This window comes from Arachis stenosperma, chromosome 4, assembly GCF_014773155.1.
Source record: "Arachis stenosperma cultivar V10309 chromosome 4, arast.V10309.gnm1.PFL2, whole genome shotgun sequence".
In the NCBI taxonomy this organism is placed as follows: domain Eukaryota; kingdom Viridiplantae; phylum Streptophyta; class Magnoliopsida; order Fabales; family Fabaceae; genus Arachis; species Arachis stenosperma.
In genome coordinates, this window is record NC_080380.1 from 12,903,849 (window position 1) to 12,917,868 (window position 14,020).

The following is a 14,020-nucleotide window of genomic DNA, read 5'->3' on the forward strand; positions in this document are numbered from 1 at the left end:
TTGGTTTTTTTTACAAAACCGATCGGTTCGGTTCGATTTTCGATTGGCTCGATAGAAATTAAACCGAACCGAACATATGCATCTATTTCAATATTTTAACCATTTTAATCTTTAACTTAACAACAAAAATCTCCAACCCCTAACCATTTCAATGTTTTACTCTTATTATTTTAGTTTATTGCCTATTTTAAACCTTTAATTATTGTGATTCATATTTTGCTCATTAGAAATTAAAAACCGAAAAAATCAACCGAACTAAATCGTTGTTGGTTCGGCTCGGTTCGGTTGTTGTAAAAACAGCAAACCGAACGTTTGTGTGTCTGTAAGAACCGAACATATCGGTTCGGTTGGTTTTTGGTCCAAAACCAAATCAAACCGAACCGATAACACACCTAGTACCCATGATAGTGTGTGTGAGTGTGTTGTGTGGGTGTGCGAAACATGGGTGTAATGCCTAGGATTGGAGATTGTCCAATCCGCTCGACAAAAAAAAAAGTTTTTAATTAAGTTTTTATATTTACCTTTTAAATTAAATTTTTATATTATTTTTAATTTTATAATTTAATTTTTTTAATATAAAAATATTAAAATAAATTAAATATTTTTTATAAATTATAAATATTTATAATTAAAAATATAATTAAAATTTAATCAATAAATATTTTGTAAAAAATATTTTATTAATTTTAATATTTTTAATCTAAAAATAACTTAATTATAAAATAAAAAATAGCATAAATATTTAGGAAAGAATTAAACCTTTCTATTTCTATGATTTCTTCTTTTTCGGTCAGAATCAGATTTACCTGCCCCCTAGAGAGCTGCATCAGGTTCGAGTTTTAAGCGTAGAATATAGAACTCATGTAGGAGTAGTAGTAGTAGTGTGTGCTGTTATGAATGGGAATTTAATTTGATAGATAACGTGCAGATGAAATAACATAAGATAGAAGATAAATCAAACTTAAAACTCAGAAAAACCAAACATGTCAGTGATTCAGAATCTGTGGCTTTGTTGTCCTCGCACCCAACCCTTTTTATTCAAGATACTCCCAAGAATCTATGTAGCATTGTCACCAAGAGGAAGCACTATTTGGTGCCATTCAATGTCTCAGGCCACCAAAGTTTCCTCTTTTCCAGGTACCTCTTATTCTTCTAACTTTCCCTGAATATCCTTTTTCCCCCTTCCTCTCCATTTGCTTCTAGTGTTATTCGTTTTAATTTTCTGGGCAGGCAAATACTTTTATTATGTTTTATTCTTCTCCCAAGATATGACAATTTTGTTTGATATGTTTGGTTTCTGTGCTATGAATGTTTGCATTGAATTTTTTGAAGATGGTGTGGAGCAAGTTGTGGACAATAATGCCCTTGGTGTTCCAAAAGTGGAGATATTGAAGCAGAAAATGGAGCTTCTTGGTATCAACTTGGACAACTCTTGTTTGCCCGGGCAGTACCATAACCTCTTTTGTCCAAAGGTATCACTTTTACTATCACTGCAATCCAATTTCAGCACCAACTCACCAAGTATTTTTGTATGTGTTGATTTGTCGATGGGGTTTCTTAATCTTGTTTGTTTTGGATATCTGTGCTATAGTGCAAAGGTGGGAAACTAAAGGAGAGGAGTTTGTCTTTTCACATCATCCCTGATTGGTAAAAAAATTTGCTTCTACTTGCTTTCTTATGTGATTGTAATCGTATGTGATTTTAGTAACATGTTATGATAGAAACTTTTTTTGATGGTGTAGTGAATTTGCAATGTGGAGGTGTTTTCGAGCTAAATGCGGCTGGGCTGGTCGGGTAACATGACATGGCTATATGAATTTTTGTGTCATGTCAAACATAAAAATTCTAATAGGGTGACATGCTACTTCATGGTTATTTGGTTGTAGGTTTTTGCAAAGGACAGCAACTTGCACGGTTATGGACAAATGACTGAAAAGAGCTTAGGATTGGAACCACTTGGTCCCAAGGTATTCGAAAATTTCTTCTTCTTAATTAGTACTTAAATGCAGAGGCAAGAAGGTGAAACTATTGTCTTGAATTGGAAAAATTGTATGCCTTTGTTAAAGCCAATTTCTCAATGTCGATTTCCATATGGTGTTGATATATTGCAAAGTGCTACTCACACTATTTGCTTATGTACTGACTTCGCTTTTCCAATTTTTAGCTGATTGCATACTTTAAGGAGAGACAAATATCCGAAAAAACGCTAAGCAGAAATGCTGTCAGGCAAATGTCTGAGAGTAAGGTATTTCAAACAGTGCAATTATAACTTTATAAGGTCTCCAGTTTATTTTTCTTATGATTATAAACTTTTGTTCTTATTGATTGCTACTTGCTAGAAAAATAGAACCAAGATATCTGATTGGTGTGTGTTATACTATATTCTTATATTTTCTTACGGCTATGTTTTTGGTGGCTATGTAGCATTTGGGGTGGCATAATGATATTTTATGACCCTTGTGATGTTTAAAAACAACAACGATAAACTGATGATGGATAAAATCTTGATGCATTGCCATACTGGAAGAGATTATGAATCTTTCTATTTGAATAAAAAAGTGGCACTGTGGATATTTTTTTCTTTATTCATAGAATTCAAACTTCTAAATTTAGTCTTATTGGGTCCGTTATCATGAAGTGGATCAAATTTCATAACTAGTAGTACTGTTATTGAAAATAGTTATTCATTGTGCATCTGAAATTTATGCAGGAAATCATTGCTTTTACTTATAAACAGAATGGATTGCTTGTTGGTTGCAAGTTTAGAACAATGGAGAAAAGATTTTGGCAGGTTAAGTTTTCCATTGTTGAACTTCGTTGGGGTGTTAATGTTGTGCTTTAAACTTGAGATAGCTTGTATAATTGTAACTAAACCAATAATACAACATAGATATGCAAGTTCATCTAATAAAATAATTGATCCAATAAGTTTTGTGTACTTGATATAAAATATAATGTTGATGCTAAATTGGTTGCTCAGGTAAAAGGCACTGAGAAGATGCTGTACGGAATTGATGACATTAATCATGCCTCTGAAGTCATCATTGTAAATTCTGTTCACTTATGTTTCCTATCCTTATCTTCAAATGAAAACTTAAAAAAGGTGAATTGAAGACATGCTAACATTGAGTATGCGAACAGGTTGAGGGGGAAATTGATAAGCTTTCACTTGAGGAGGCTGGCTTCCAGAATTGTGTCAGTGTTCCAGGGGGTGCACCTGGAAAAGTTTCAAAAGATTTACCACCAATAGAAAAGGTTCTTGAAATTCATTACTCATAAAGTTCATTTGATTATGCACAAGAGCATGAAATGAAATTGCATCATTAATTCTTTTCCTGTTGATACTTGAAAAACTTATTTGTCATTCTAAATAACCCATTTGAGGTATATTGACAAAGTGAAAAACTTACATGAAAGTCATATTTTCTCTAATCTTTGGATTTGTGCATGCATGTCTTTATGAAGTCAGGATACTGCATATCAGTACCTGTGGAACTGCAAAGAGTACTTTGACAAGGTAACATATTTGCTGTCATCTTTGAGTTCAATCTTTCTAAAGCAGAAGTGAACGATTTAGTAGCTTGGCTTTTTCTCTGCTTGTAGGTAGTTCGCATCATCCTGGCAACTGACAATGATCCACCAGGTCGAGCTTTAGCAGATGAGCTGGCAAAACGCCTTGGACAAGAAAGGTCAGGACGGTCATTATTTTGTTATAGTGAGGAATTATGAATATCAAAGTAGAACTTTAGAGTTAGATATGCATGTAGTATGTTGCACACGTAGTTGCGCCTATCATCTTGGTGATCACGACACACCATTATTAAGAGACATTGAAAAACTCAACACAGTAGGTGTAATTTTGATTTCATGCCTGCCTAGTTGTTGTTTATGTATATTTGAATAAATATAGTACATTGATTCTCAAAATTTCAAGTATATAAAAAAGTATAGCAAGTGATTTTGAATTAACAAGAAATTTTCTTGAAATAATCTATAGCACATGAGCTTCTAATCCAACATGTGTATTTTTTTTTTTTTTAATTCTTAACTTATACTTAAATTGATTTTATTGGATTCAATGATAAGTTATGTATTCTGTTTTATTATGAGCACAACACTTACATTTGCTTTTATTACTAATTGCTCCATGTACTTTTTGCATACTACTAATTGTTTTCTTTTTTGTTTGTGGATATCAGGTGTTGCCAAGTACATTGGCCAAAGAAAGATGATACCAACTGTTTCAAAGATGCAAATGAGGTATAACCCTGGATTTTCGTACCTTATCCTTTAAAAAATTATAAAATGTTAGTTGACAATTTCATATCTATGCGTAGATTGGTATTTTCTTGATTTCTTCTTGTGTAAGACATTAATTTTCTTCGGAAAATATTCTTCTTTGCGGTGTAATTATTCGATTGTGGTTTACTGGAACAGGTTCTCAAGTACATGGGAGCTGATACTTTGAAGAGAATAGTTGAAAATGCAGAGCCATATACAATTGCACACTATAGGAATTAGGAACACACATGATCAAAGATTGTATAATTAAAAATGTGAAATGAAGAAAATATTTGCTGGTTTTTACCAAGTTTCGTGGGGAAGCAATGTGAGGGGATTTTGAGCTTCTTTGAGGGATTTAGAGTAGAATTAGAAGGGGATTATTCCATATAGGTTTTCTAGTGCAACAGTGATGAAGATTTCTGTATATCATATTCTTTGAAGTTTGGACTTGCAAATTTAGTTATACACTTTGATTTTTTGTATGAAAAATATATTATATGTATGAAAAAATCAGTTATTCATAGAAAAATGAGTTAAATAATATATGTATTTATACACGGATACATAATAATTGATTTGGTAATTAATTTTGGTATATATATAGCATTTTTTTAAAAAATAAAACAACTTAATATTTATAAAATGTTATTTAAATGAAAATAATGTATGAATGTAAACAAATAAAATGCATATAAGATTAATAAATTAATATGAAAAAAAGACAAATATTATATTCATATTTAAAGTATTAAATAGAAATTATAGCTACATAAATCATCACAAAGAATAATTTTTTCAATTGAGAAACATTATTTTATTAATTCAAAAGATATCACTAGAATATTCAAAACAAAATAGACCTTATTAATAATAGTTGCAGTAGCCAATGAATTATAACTCAAATGGCATAATTTTCTCATATTCAATTAAGAGGTTGCGAATTCGAGTCTTCTATCTTTAGTAAAAAAAAAAAAAAAAATAGTTGCAGTAATTCATAAGTACTATTGAGAATTATATAACTAAATAGATAGTAAATACATATTAAACATCATACAACATGTATTTCCGTCCGTTGTAGAATCGAAATTACGCATTTTGCTTTTAAAGTTTGAAGTTAGGGTTCCCTCTTTCACACACGCCCACTCTTTCACTGACAACAAAATATTCGACCGTTGCAAATCCCGTTTTCAAATTCGCTGCCGCAAACCACCTTCTTCTTCTTCTTCTTCTTCAATTTGTATGCCATGCCCGAGACAAGATCAAAGAAGAAATCTTCAAAGGCCGCTCCACCACTTCCTCTTCCTCCTCCTCCTTCTGCATCGGAGCGTCGAAACTGGGGCACCGTCTTCAACTTGATGGTTAAGATGGTGCGCAACCAGCAGAATCAGCTTCAGTCGATCTCAACGCAGAACAAGTTCCTCCAAGACCGTTGGCGAATCCAGAACGAAGCCTGGCAATCCGACAACCGCATTCACAACGATCACATCTCGCAGGTATTCTTAACCAAAAGTTTCACCTTTTTGGGTTTCCGACTCTTAAAGCAATTGCAAAATTTCTTTTTTATTTCTCTATACTAAAAGATCAATTTTTGGGTAGATGAAGGGAGTTTTGAAAATTGAGGAGAAGAAACGGTTATTGGAGGCGGCTCGAGAGGATTTGATGCTGGGTTACAAGAATAGGGAGGCTTCTGTTTACAAATGGATTTTGGGTACGTTCCTCTTTCCCTCTTTCGTGATTTGGTTGATTAAATTCTTATGATAACTTTTCCCTTTCTATTTGTGGGAAATTAGAAGAAAGTTGCGTTGTTCTTTTCTTTGAACGATAAAGGTTCATCTTTTTTCCCTCTTCCTGTTCTTGATCTCAGATCCTAAATTTGATTTTTTTTTCCCCTTCAATTTTGAGCTCAAGCAACTTAAAAAATTGGGTTCTTATTGTTTTTAATTCTTTAAGTTGATTGTAGAACTTGCTTCATTGAGTTGTTTGGGGGGCGGAAAGAAAAGAGGGGGGGGGGGGGGGGGGGAGGGGGGACACTGCAGATTAGTTTTGACTTTTGAGTTTTGACCATGCCATTGAACCCAGTTGGGATTATTTGCAATTTCGTGTACGGGAGCATAGTTAAAGTGTTAAACTTATAATAATTATCTAATGTAATTTTGTGATCACTGACATTTAGGCGATAGATTTCCAATCCTTCTTGAGGAGGGGTCCTGGAATTTAAATGTGTTGCACCGAATTTACATCATGAATGTGATGGTTGGCTTAGATTAGATGGTGAAATATCTGATTGCCCATTGTAACCACATTTGTTGACTTGGCATTGTTTAACTGCAGAGCATATGGAGGATGATTTGGCCGATTTTAAGGCTTTGTTTGAAAACCATTCTTGCAAATCCGCTAACGGAGAAGTATGTTCACTGGTCAGCATTGCATACGTTTTTGAGTTTTCCAATATTTTTAGGCATTTCATTATGATGAATAGTTTCTTCTATAACAGGATCAAGGAACAGTATTGAAGGATACTGACAAGAGGAAGAAAAGAAACACTGATAGTGAGAAAGAGAACAAGTCACCTGGGATGAATTCCGTAGAAGAGATGAGTTCTTTGAAAATCAAAGATGAATTGAGAATATTAAAAGAAGAACGTGAGAAGCTTGTTTCTGAAAAGAAATTTGTGTGGAATCAATACAATATCATGGAAAAAGAATATCACAATAAATTAAGTGCTAAACAAGCTGAAGTAGACAAAGCAAATGAGAAGGTAAGAGCACTTGTGGAACAACTGGAGTCAGAAAATAACAAAAAGGATAGTACTATTTCACAGTTAGTTAGTAAAGTGGCTAGTATGGAGGCTGAGACAGAAAGATTAAACCAAGAAATATCACGATTGTCTTCGGAGATGGAATCTGTTAGAAAGTCCAGGAAAGACCAAGTTACGCCTGTTTTAAACCGATGCACAGAAGGGACTAAAACTTGTAACTCAGGAACCAGCAAGAGTGGCAGGCACAGAAATGTCTCTGTGAAAAAAGAAGTATCTACTCCTGATGCCCCTCCTCCTTCAAAATTATCTGGAAAGGTATAGCCTGTTCAAATGTTTCACTAATTTTGGTCTGCTCATATCTGATTTCATTTTTATAACTAGTAATGATTGTGCTGCTTATTGTTATTCTCTTTGTTTTCCCTCTCCTTGAATTTTTTATGTTCCAGGGAAATACTAGCCTGAAGAGGAAAGAAGGTCCAGTTATTCTCACCTCTGTGACTCCGAAACTGTTCTCTTCCAGCTTCAAGGTACCAAAATTGAAGTCCTCTGTAAACGTATGACAGATGAGATATTTTAATTAAATTATTACCCCATTAGAAACAGTAGACTATGTAGCAACTTTTATGTAAATGTATGTGTAAGCTGTTCGTTCATAGTTCTTCTAATGAACATATTTGGAGGTAGTTTGTGTAATGTAAGGTTTCAACATCATGTATCATCTGCTTGGTTTGTAATCTAAGGGGTTCCACTTTTTGGGTTAATCTTGTATTCACTTAGCTTGTGATGTGAGGAATTCATTATTTACATAATTCATGTATCTCTTTAGTTTGACAGAAGTTCTTCTGGTGAAATGTTAGATTTGTTAATCTTAAAATCATCTGTTTACTGTTTTGCATTTGGTTTGCTTACTTGCACCTTACATAAGGTCTTTGGATGAGAAAATAAAGTTTGAACTCTAATTTGAATCCTAAGATTTGTTTTTTTTTTTCCTTAATGTTTGTAGAAAATGTAAGCAAAAAAGTAACCAGAAGAAATAATAGATTAGTGGCTTAAGGAGTATGGACTTGTTCATGCGGATCAAGGAAGATTTGGTGGCTTCTTTAGTTGATGGAGGTGTTCTGGTTATTGACATCAAGAAAGAAAGGAACAATTACACATTTTCAGAAGCATCATGAGAGCCATTAAATGAGGATCATTCATTATATGAATGTCCCTTAACTGACTTCAAAAACATTTGTATAGATATGCCTGTCAGATGTCAATATTTATGCTCATTGAAAAATAAAGGAAAGGACAAATCTTATTGGTACATGACTTCCAGTTGTTTAATTTGTGCACAAATTGCGGAGATAATTATAATCATACACACAGATATCAGTGCTAAACAACAAATTGTTGAAAAGATCTGCAAATATATAAAGTTGAACTCAGTGTAGATAAAATAGAAATATTCATATACTGTTTTGCTAAGATCTATATTATTAAATTATTGTACTGCATAATGCACTAATTTTTTCACGGCCTATAGCATGGTCCTAAAGACTTCTTGCGAAGTTAGTCTTCAGCAAAGTCACATATAATCTGATATATAAATCACTACAGATATGCCATACTGGATTTTTATTTTATTTTTTTATGCGAGATATCATATCACAATGGAATTTGATTAATGGTGTGCTGTTATAACTAAGAGAAACATTACTAAGTGCAATCATTCTCTTCAAGAAATCAATTCCAAAAATGCAAAATTACTCTTTAGAGATGCTTTAGACCAAGTCTACCACGTGTAATTTGTCCCTACTCTCCAGCCAACTAAGCAAAGCAAGGTGCTTGGAAGACCAAGTCAAACAAAGAAGCAATCTTTTTTAACAAATGAAGGCCTGCCATGTCACAAGATAATAGTGTAGTGCTTTCCAAAATTTTTTATTAGAAAATTAAAATGCTAACTATTTTCACTGATCTAACATCGATTAACAGAGAGATAGGTGTATATGAAGTTGAAGGTGACAAAAGAGTGAGTACTAATAATAACAGATTTGAGGAAAATAAGGTTGTGATGTTGTTCCAAGGAAGAAGCATGTCTTAGTGGAGAGTGGGGCCACAATCCACATTAATGCTTTTTCACGCCAAGCAAAACTCTCGGGAACAAGAATCCTCCAACGGCTCTTCTCTCTGTCATGGATCCAATTATGTGACCGTTGCTGCCCCTAACAACCCTTCTTTACTTCCAATATTTATATATATAACTCTCACACTTTCACCATAACACAACTCAACACAACACTTCTACTCTCTGCTTATCACTTAGGTTTGTTATCTTTCCTTGGTTTTTTACATCTTTGATCACTTCTAGAATCTTGGGTTTGTCTCAAGTTTTTCTCTTTTGTTTTTCAGTGTGTAGCCATGACTGCTGAGGTTACTGCTCAAGAAGAGACCCAACAAAGAGCTTCTGAGGTTCCTGCTGAAGAGCCACAGAAGAATGTTGCTGCTGCAAAAGAAGAAGAGAAGGTTCTTGAAGTGGAAGAATCCAAGGCAGAAACAATGGGGAAGAGCTCTTCCTACAGGGAAGAGAGCAACTTCCTCTCTGATCTCAAAGAGTTTGAGAGAAAAGCCTTGAATGAGCTCAAGGCTAAGCTTGAGGAAGCTATCTTGGGACACGACCTCTTTGATGAAAAGACAGAAGAGTCAAAGAAGATGAATGAAGCTACTGAAGAGGATAATAAGAAGGAAGAAGAAGTTAAAAATCAAGGTGCTGAGGAGGAGGGTGAGGAACCAGTGAAGGAACAAGAGGAGAAGAAAAGTGAAGAAGAGGAGAAAAGTGTTGAAGTGGAGAAGGATGTGTCTCTTTGGGGGGTACCCATTTTGCCAAGCAAAGGAGATGAAGGGACTGATGTAGTTCTTCTCAAGTTCCTGAGGGCTAGGGAGTTCAAGGTCAGTGATGCATTTGAGATGCTGAAGAAGACCCTGAAATGGAGGAAGGAATCCAGCATTGATTCTGTTGTGGATGAGGATTTTGGACCTGGGTTGGGTTCTGCAGCATGCATGAGTGGTGTTGATCGTGAAGGGCACCCAGTGTGCTACAACATCTATGGTGTGTTTGATAATGAGGAGCTTTACCAGAAGAGCTTTGGATCGGAGGAGAAGCGCATTGAGTTCTTGAGGTGGAGGTGCCAGATGATGGAGAAGGGTATTCAGAAGCTCAATTTCAAGCCAGGTGGTGTCACTTCCTTGCTTCAAGTCAATGACCTTAAGAACTCCCCTGGACCCTCCAAGAAAGAGCTCAGAATTGCAGTAAAGCAAGTTGTTTCACTTTTGCAGGATAATTACCCTGAATTGGTGGCCAAACATGTAAGTTTCTTACATCAATATTCTGTTACATGGACACATTGTTGTGTTAGGTAATTGATTAATGTGCAATTATGTTGAATTGCAGATTTTCATCAATGTTCCTTTTTGGTACTATGCTGTAAGTGCACTTTTATCTCCTTTCTTGACCCAAAGAACAAAGAGAAAATTTGTGGTTGCTCGCCCTGCTAAGGTCACTGAAACACTTATCAAGTATGTTACTTCATCCATTGACACCTTTTTATATTGTTAATTTTCAATAATCTTAATCCATTACTTACTTTTTATGTCAAATAGATACATTCCAATTGAGGAGATTCCAGTTCAATATGGTGGTTTCAAGAGGGAAGATGACACAGAGTTCTGTTCCGAAGATGGTGCTGTTTCAGAACTCACTCTCAAGGCTGCATCAACTGCAACTATTGAGATTCCTACATTGGAGGTACCTATTGCATGCATTGATTTTTCAATGTACTAATTTGACTGAATTGATATATAATGTGTTTTGTGAATGAACAGGTTGGGAACACATTGTGTTGGGATGTGACAGTGCTGGGTTGGGAAGTGAGTTACAAGGAAGAATTTATTCCTTCAGATGAGGGTTCATACACAATCATTGTGCAGAAAGGGAAGAAAATGGGTTCACAAGAAGGGCCTGTTAGGAACACTTTTAGGAACAATGAAGCAGGGAAAGTTGTGCTCACCATAGACAACACATCAAACAAGAAGAAGAGGGTTTGGTACCGATACAAGACCATCAAGAACACTTTTTGAGGATTCATACATTCACTTCAGATTTTCCTGAGTTCCTTTTTTTTGTGTGTGTGTGTGTGGACAGAAACAACAGGGCTTTATTCTTTTATCATTATTCATTAGTGTTGGCTAATAAGAGAATCAGAATCATTATTCATTCTTTTTTAGAGTCAAATTTTACAGTGTAAATTAATTTTTTGCTAACTAGAATAGATTGAGGAAGACTCCACCTAACACTTTTTTTTATCTAATGAAAAAATAAGTCAACATGCATAAATAAACTAAAAAAAAAAACAGCACAAAATAAAGCTGTAAACTCCGTTGTTATCTTCCACATTATCATCAACAACTAATAGAGTGAATTGTTACACCACTCTTCACCTGAAAAGAAATCAATTAACGACTTGTTATGGAGTTTCTTGACTCACAACCAACAACACCAAACACTTAGACATAGTTTCTTGACTCAAATAGTCAAATGGTCTCAAGAATAGTAATTGTCCGAAAATCATGCTTCACTCATTCCTTCCATTCCAAGTTGCTGCTGAGTGCTGATCTTTGGAGATGTTGTCATAATAATAATGCAAAGACCACTTTTCGCTACATTTATAATTAAGTAGCAAAAACAAAAATGCCTTCCTCGTCATTAATATGTTTGCTCGCGGCAACTGTAACCTTTCGGGAGAATTGATGACTGCATCAAAGATACACTTGCTATTGCTAATACTAGTACATCCGAGTATGATTGTATGTGTGATAGCATCTACTATAGATGTTGTAGTGGACAAAATAATTTCCTTCACTTTTGAATCCCAAACAATTCAATTGGGGTCAGTACACAAAGATTTAAAGTCATTTCTTCAATTTTCCCTCCATTTCTAAGTATAAGTAAGAATTTCAATGGCTTTTGCTACTATAACCTTCCTGACCACCATTTTTTGCTTTTTTAGGTTCATATAACTTTTACATTCAAGAACAAATAAGTTTTTGACTATTTTTCGTAAAATCATCTCTCAATAAAAAAATGATTTTTTATTTTATTTTTTAATATTGTTTCTTTTTTTGGTTTCTGAACATTTTTTCAAAAAAAAAGAAGCTCTTTCAAAATTTAAAAGTTTTTACTCAGTTCATCCAAGTAACTGATCTAATAACACTGTAACTTTGGAAGGTTAGAAATTAAAAAAAAAAAAGCTTAGAAAAAAATCTACATTTACTATGAGTATTTATTAGTTGTCGCACCTAATAAAAGGTACTACTTATTTATAGGCGTCAAACAAATAAAAAATAAATCACGAATATAATGATCTAATTTAGATTCAAATATAAGTTTTAATCTAACTAATACTTAAATATTATTCCAATATCTTCCTTTAAACTTAAGGTTTAATTATTCTATTAGTCGTTATAGTTTCGCAAAATTTTTAATTAGGTCCTTATATTTATTTATTTTTAATCGAGTCCTTGCATCAAATCTTTTTTTAATTAAATCTCTATACTTTTTTTCTTTTTATTTGAGTCCTTGCACCATTTTTTTTTTAATTGAGTCCATATACAATTAAGCTAATTACTGTGAAGAAGGACTTAATTGAAAAAAAAATTAGTGTAAAAATCTAATTAAAAAAAAATATAGAAATCTAATTAAAAAATTTTCTAAATTATAGGAATAAACAAAATAATTAAACCTAAACTTAAATGAGAACTAATGAAACTATCTATAGCCCAAGAAGAGTTAACGGGCTCATTAAGGATTAACGGGCTCATTTGAATCTATTGCTAATTTTAATTTTTATTTTATATGGACCAAGAACTAAGTTTGGTGGAATGCTGAATTAGTTGTCCAATTAAGCGTGTTTTAGTGTGACGTTATGATGAATTATATATGGCTTGATTAAAATAAATAAATAAGCTCGGGGCTTTCATTAACCTCGTAAGTTATCTTTTATTTGTATTTATTAGTTAAGTTTACTCAATTTGAATACTCCCGCACCTGTACGTTAGCTTTATCATAATATATAAAAATTCTGCACGATTCGTAACTATATATTCTAAATAAAATTAAATACAAATATCAAAAGAAAAAAGTATTGACAATTATAAAAATTATGTTAATAGACAAAAAAAACATGTTATTATTAAAAATAAAGATAAAAATGAATAATATCTAAATATATGACAAATATTTTTAAAATATTAAAATATGAAAAGGAAATTATTTTGAAATAGCTACAGGGAGAGTACTATAATGCTAGCATAGGTCTGCATATTCAAATTCAAGGATTTCAACATAATTACGTATCTAATCTAAAGATCTATCTAATATCATTCAAACTTATTCATCATGGACGTGAAATAATCAATATTGGATAATCTATAGCTGACACAAATGATAATTGAAACACGAAACGTGGAGTATTTTTTTCAGCAATCCCAGCTGGTTTAATTTAAATAAAACACATAAATATTAGTGGCTGCCTTTGATTGCGACTTATACCGGAAAAATGAGAAAATAAAATTGTTGAGTATAGATAAAACTATTTTCTATTTTAATTTGTTTTATTCCACGTAAATCGTAATCTTGATCATGCATGCATGAGTCCCTCTTTCTCCTAGTAACCATTTTAGTATAAAAATGAAACTTGTGATTTTCCACTTAGTGTTCAAATTGAAGTAATTAATTTTGGCCTAACTGTACTGTCTTGTATTAGCAAGTAACTAATAACAAATGGGTTAGAAAGTTCTCTTTTCTACTTTTCGTTTTCTTTTATTAAATTTTTTACTATGAATTGAAATTACTTCACATCCGAATTTTATTATTAAAAGCTTGACTAATCGAGTTTAATTAGACTGAAATTCATAGATCCTAATAGGGATCGAAAAGAA

At 33.1% G+C, this 14,020-nt stretch overlaps 3 protein-coding genes across 5 annotated transcripts; all 3 read left to right on the plus strand.

The window, feature by feature from the left end:
* The first annotated feature begins 789 nt into the window (after positions 1 to 789).
* On the plus strand, positions 790 to 4,726 carry LOC130976540 (primase homolog protein-like). Its single transcript, XM_057901426.1, has 14 exons — positions 790 to 830; positions 929 to 1,137; positions 1,333 to 1,472; positions 1,592 to 1,647; positions 1,743 to 1,794; positions 1,887 to 1,967; positions 2,165 to 2,245; positions 2,711 to 2,791; positions 2,981 to 3,046; positions 3,142 to 3,255; positions 3,470 to 3,517; positions 3,604 to 3,689; positions 4,200 to 4,260; positions 4,438 to 4,726. Exons 2-14 carry the CDS (start codon positions 984 to 986, stop codon positions 4,519 to 4,521), a joined length of 1,104 nt encoding a protein of 367 aa, XP_057757409.1. The 5' UTR covers positions 790 to 830; positions 929 to 983; the 3' UTR covers positions 4,522 to 4,726.
* Positions 4,727 to 5,396: 670 nt separating this feature from the next.
* On the plus strand, positions 5,397 to 8,328 carry LOC130976551 (uncharacterized). Of its 3 annotated transcripts, XM_057901442.1 has the most exons (6): positions 5,397 to 5,777; positions 5,881 to 5,992; positions 6,616 to 6,701; positions 6,779 to 7,357; positions 7,489 to 7,569; positions 8,046 to 8,328. In XM_057901442.1, exons 1-6 carry the CDS (start codon positions 5,529 to 5,531, stop codon positions 8,052 to 8,054), a joined length of 1,116 nt encoding a protein of 371 aa, XP_057757425.1. In that variant the 5' UTR covers positions 5,397 to 5,528; the 3' UTR covers positions 8,055 to 8,328. The 3 variants fall into 3 exon arrangements, with proteins under 3 accessions (XP_057757425.1, XP_057757423.1, XP_057757424.1); XM_057901440.1 differs by lacking the exon at positions 8,046 to 8,328 and having other exon boundaries at positions 7,489 to 7,873; XM_057901441.1 differs by lacking the exon at positions 8,046 to 8,328 and having other exon boundaries at positions 6,616 to 6,689; positions 7,489 to 7,873.
* An 838-nt stretch (positions 8,329 to 9,166) lies between these two features.
* Positions 9,167 to 11,300, plus strand: LOC130976234 (patellin-4). The gene is made up of 5 exons (XM_057901037.1): positions 9,167 to 9,350; positions 9,437 to 10,390; positions 10,476 to 10,600; positions 10,685 to 10,829; positions 10,907 to 11,300. The coding sequence occupies exons 2-5, from the start codon at positions 9,446 to 9,448 to the stop codon at positions 11,159 to 11,161; spliced, it is 1,470 nt and encodes a 489-aa protein (XP_057757020.1). The 5' UTR covers positions 9,167 to 9,350; positions 9,437 to 9,445; the 3' UTR covers positions 11,162 to 11,300.
* Positions 11,301 to 14,020: the final 2,720 nt, after the last annotated feature.

What these genes read in the sequence shown, in the direction of transcription:
- LOC130976540 (XM_057901426.1), top strand. Translation starts at nt 984, where the DNA reads ATGTCAGTGATTCAGAATCTGTGGCTTTGTTGTCCTCGCACCCAACCC. An exon ending in ATGCCTCTGAAGTCATCATT is followed by an intron (nt 3,047 to 3,141) that starts GTAAATTCTGTT and finishes GTATGCGAACAG; the next exon opens with GTTGAGGGGGAAATTGATAA. An exon ending in GCAAAGAGTACTTTGACAAG is followed by an intron (nt 3,518 to 3,603) that starts GTAACATATTTG and finishes CTCTGCTTGTAG; the next exon opens with GTAGTTCGCATCATCCTGGC.
- LOC130976551 (XM_057901440.1), top strand. Translation starts at nt 5,529, where the DNA reads ATGCCCGAGACAAGATCAAAGAAGAAATCTTCAAAGGCCGCTCCACCA. An exon ending in TGTTTACAAATGGATTTTGG is followed by an intron (nt 5,993 to 6,615) that starts GTACGTTCCTCT and finishes GTTTAACTGCAG; the next exon opens with AGCATATGGAGGATGATTTG. An exon ending in CTTCAAAATTATCTGGAAAG is followed by an intron (nt 7,358 to 7,488) that starts GTATAGCCTGTT and finishes TTTATGTTCCAG; the next exon opens with GGAAATACTAGCCTGAAGAG.
- LOC130976234 (XM_057901037.1), top strand. Translation starts at nt 9,446, where the DNA reads ATGACTGCTGAGGTTACTGCTCAAGAAGAGACCCAACAAAGAGCTTCT. An exon ending in CTGAATTGGTGGCCAAACAT is followed by an intron (nt 10,391 to 10,475) that starts GTAAGTTTCTTA and finishes GTTGAATTGCAG; the next exon opens with ATTTTCATCAATGTTCCTTT. An exon ending in GTCACTGAAACACTTATCAA is followed by an intron (nt 10,601 to 10,684) that starts GTATGTTACTTC and finishes TATGTCAAATAG; the next exon opens with ATACATTCCAATTGAGGAGA.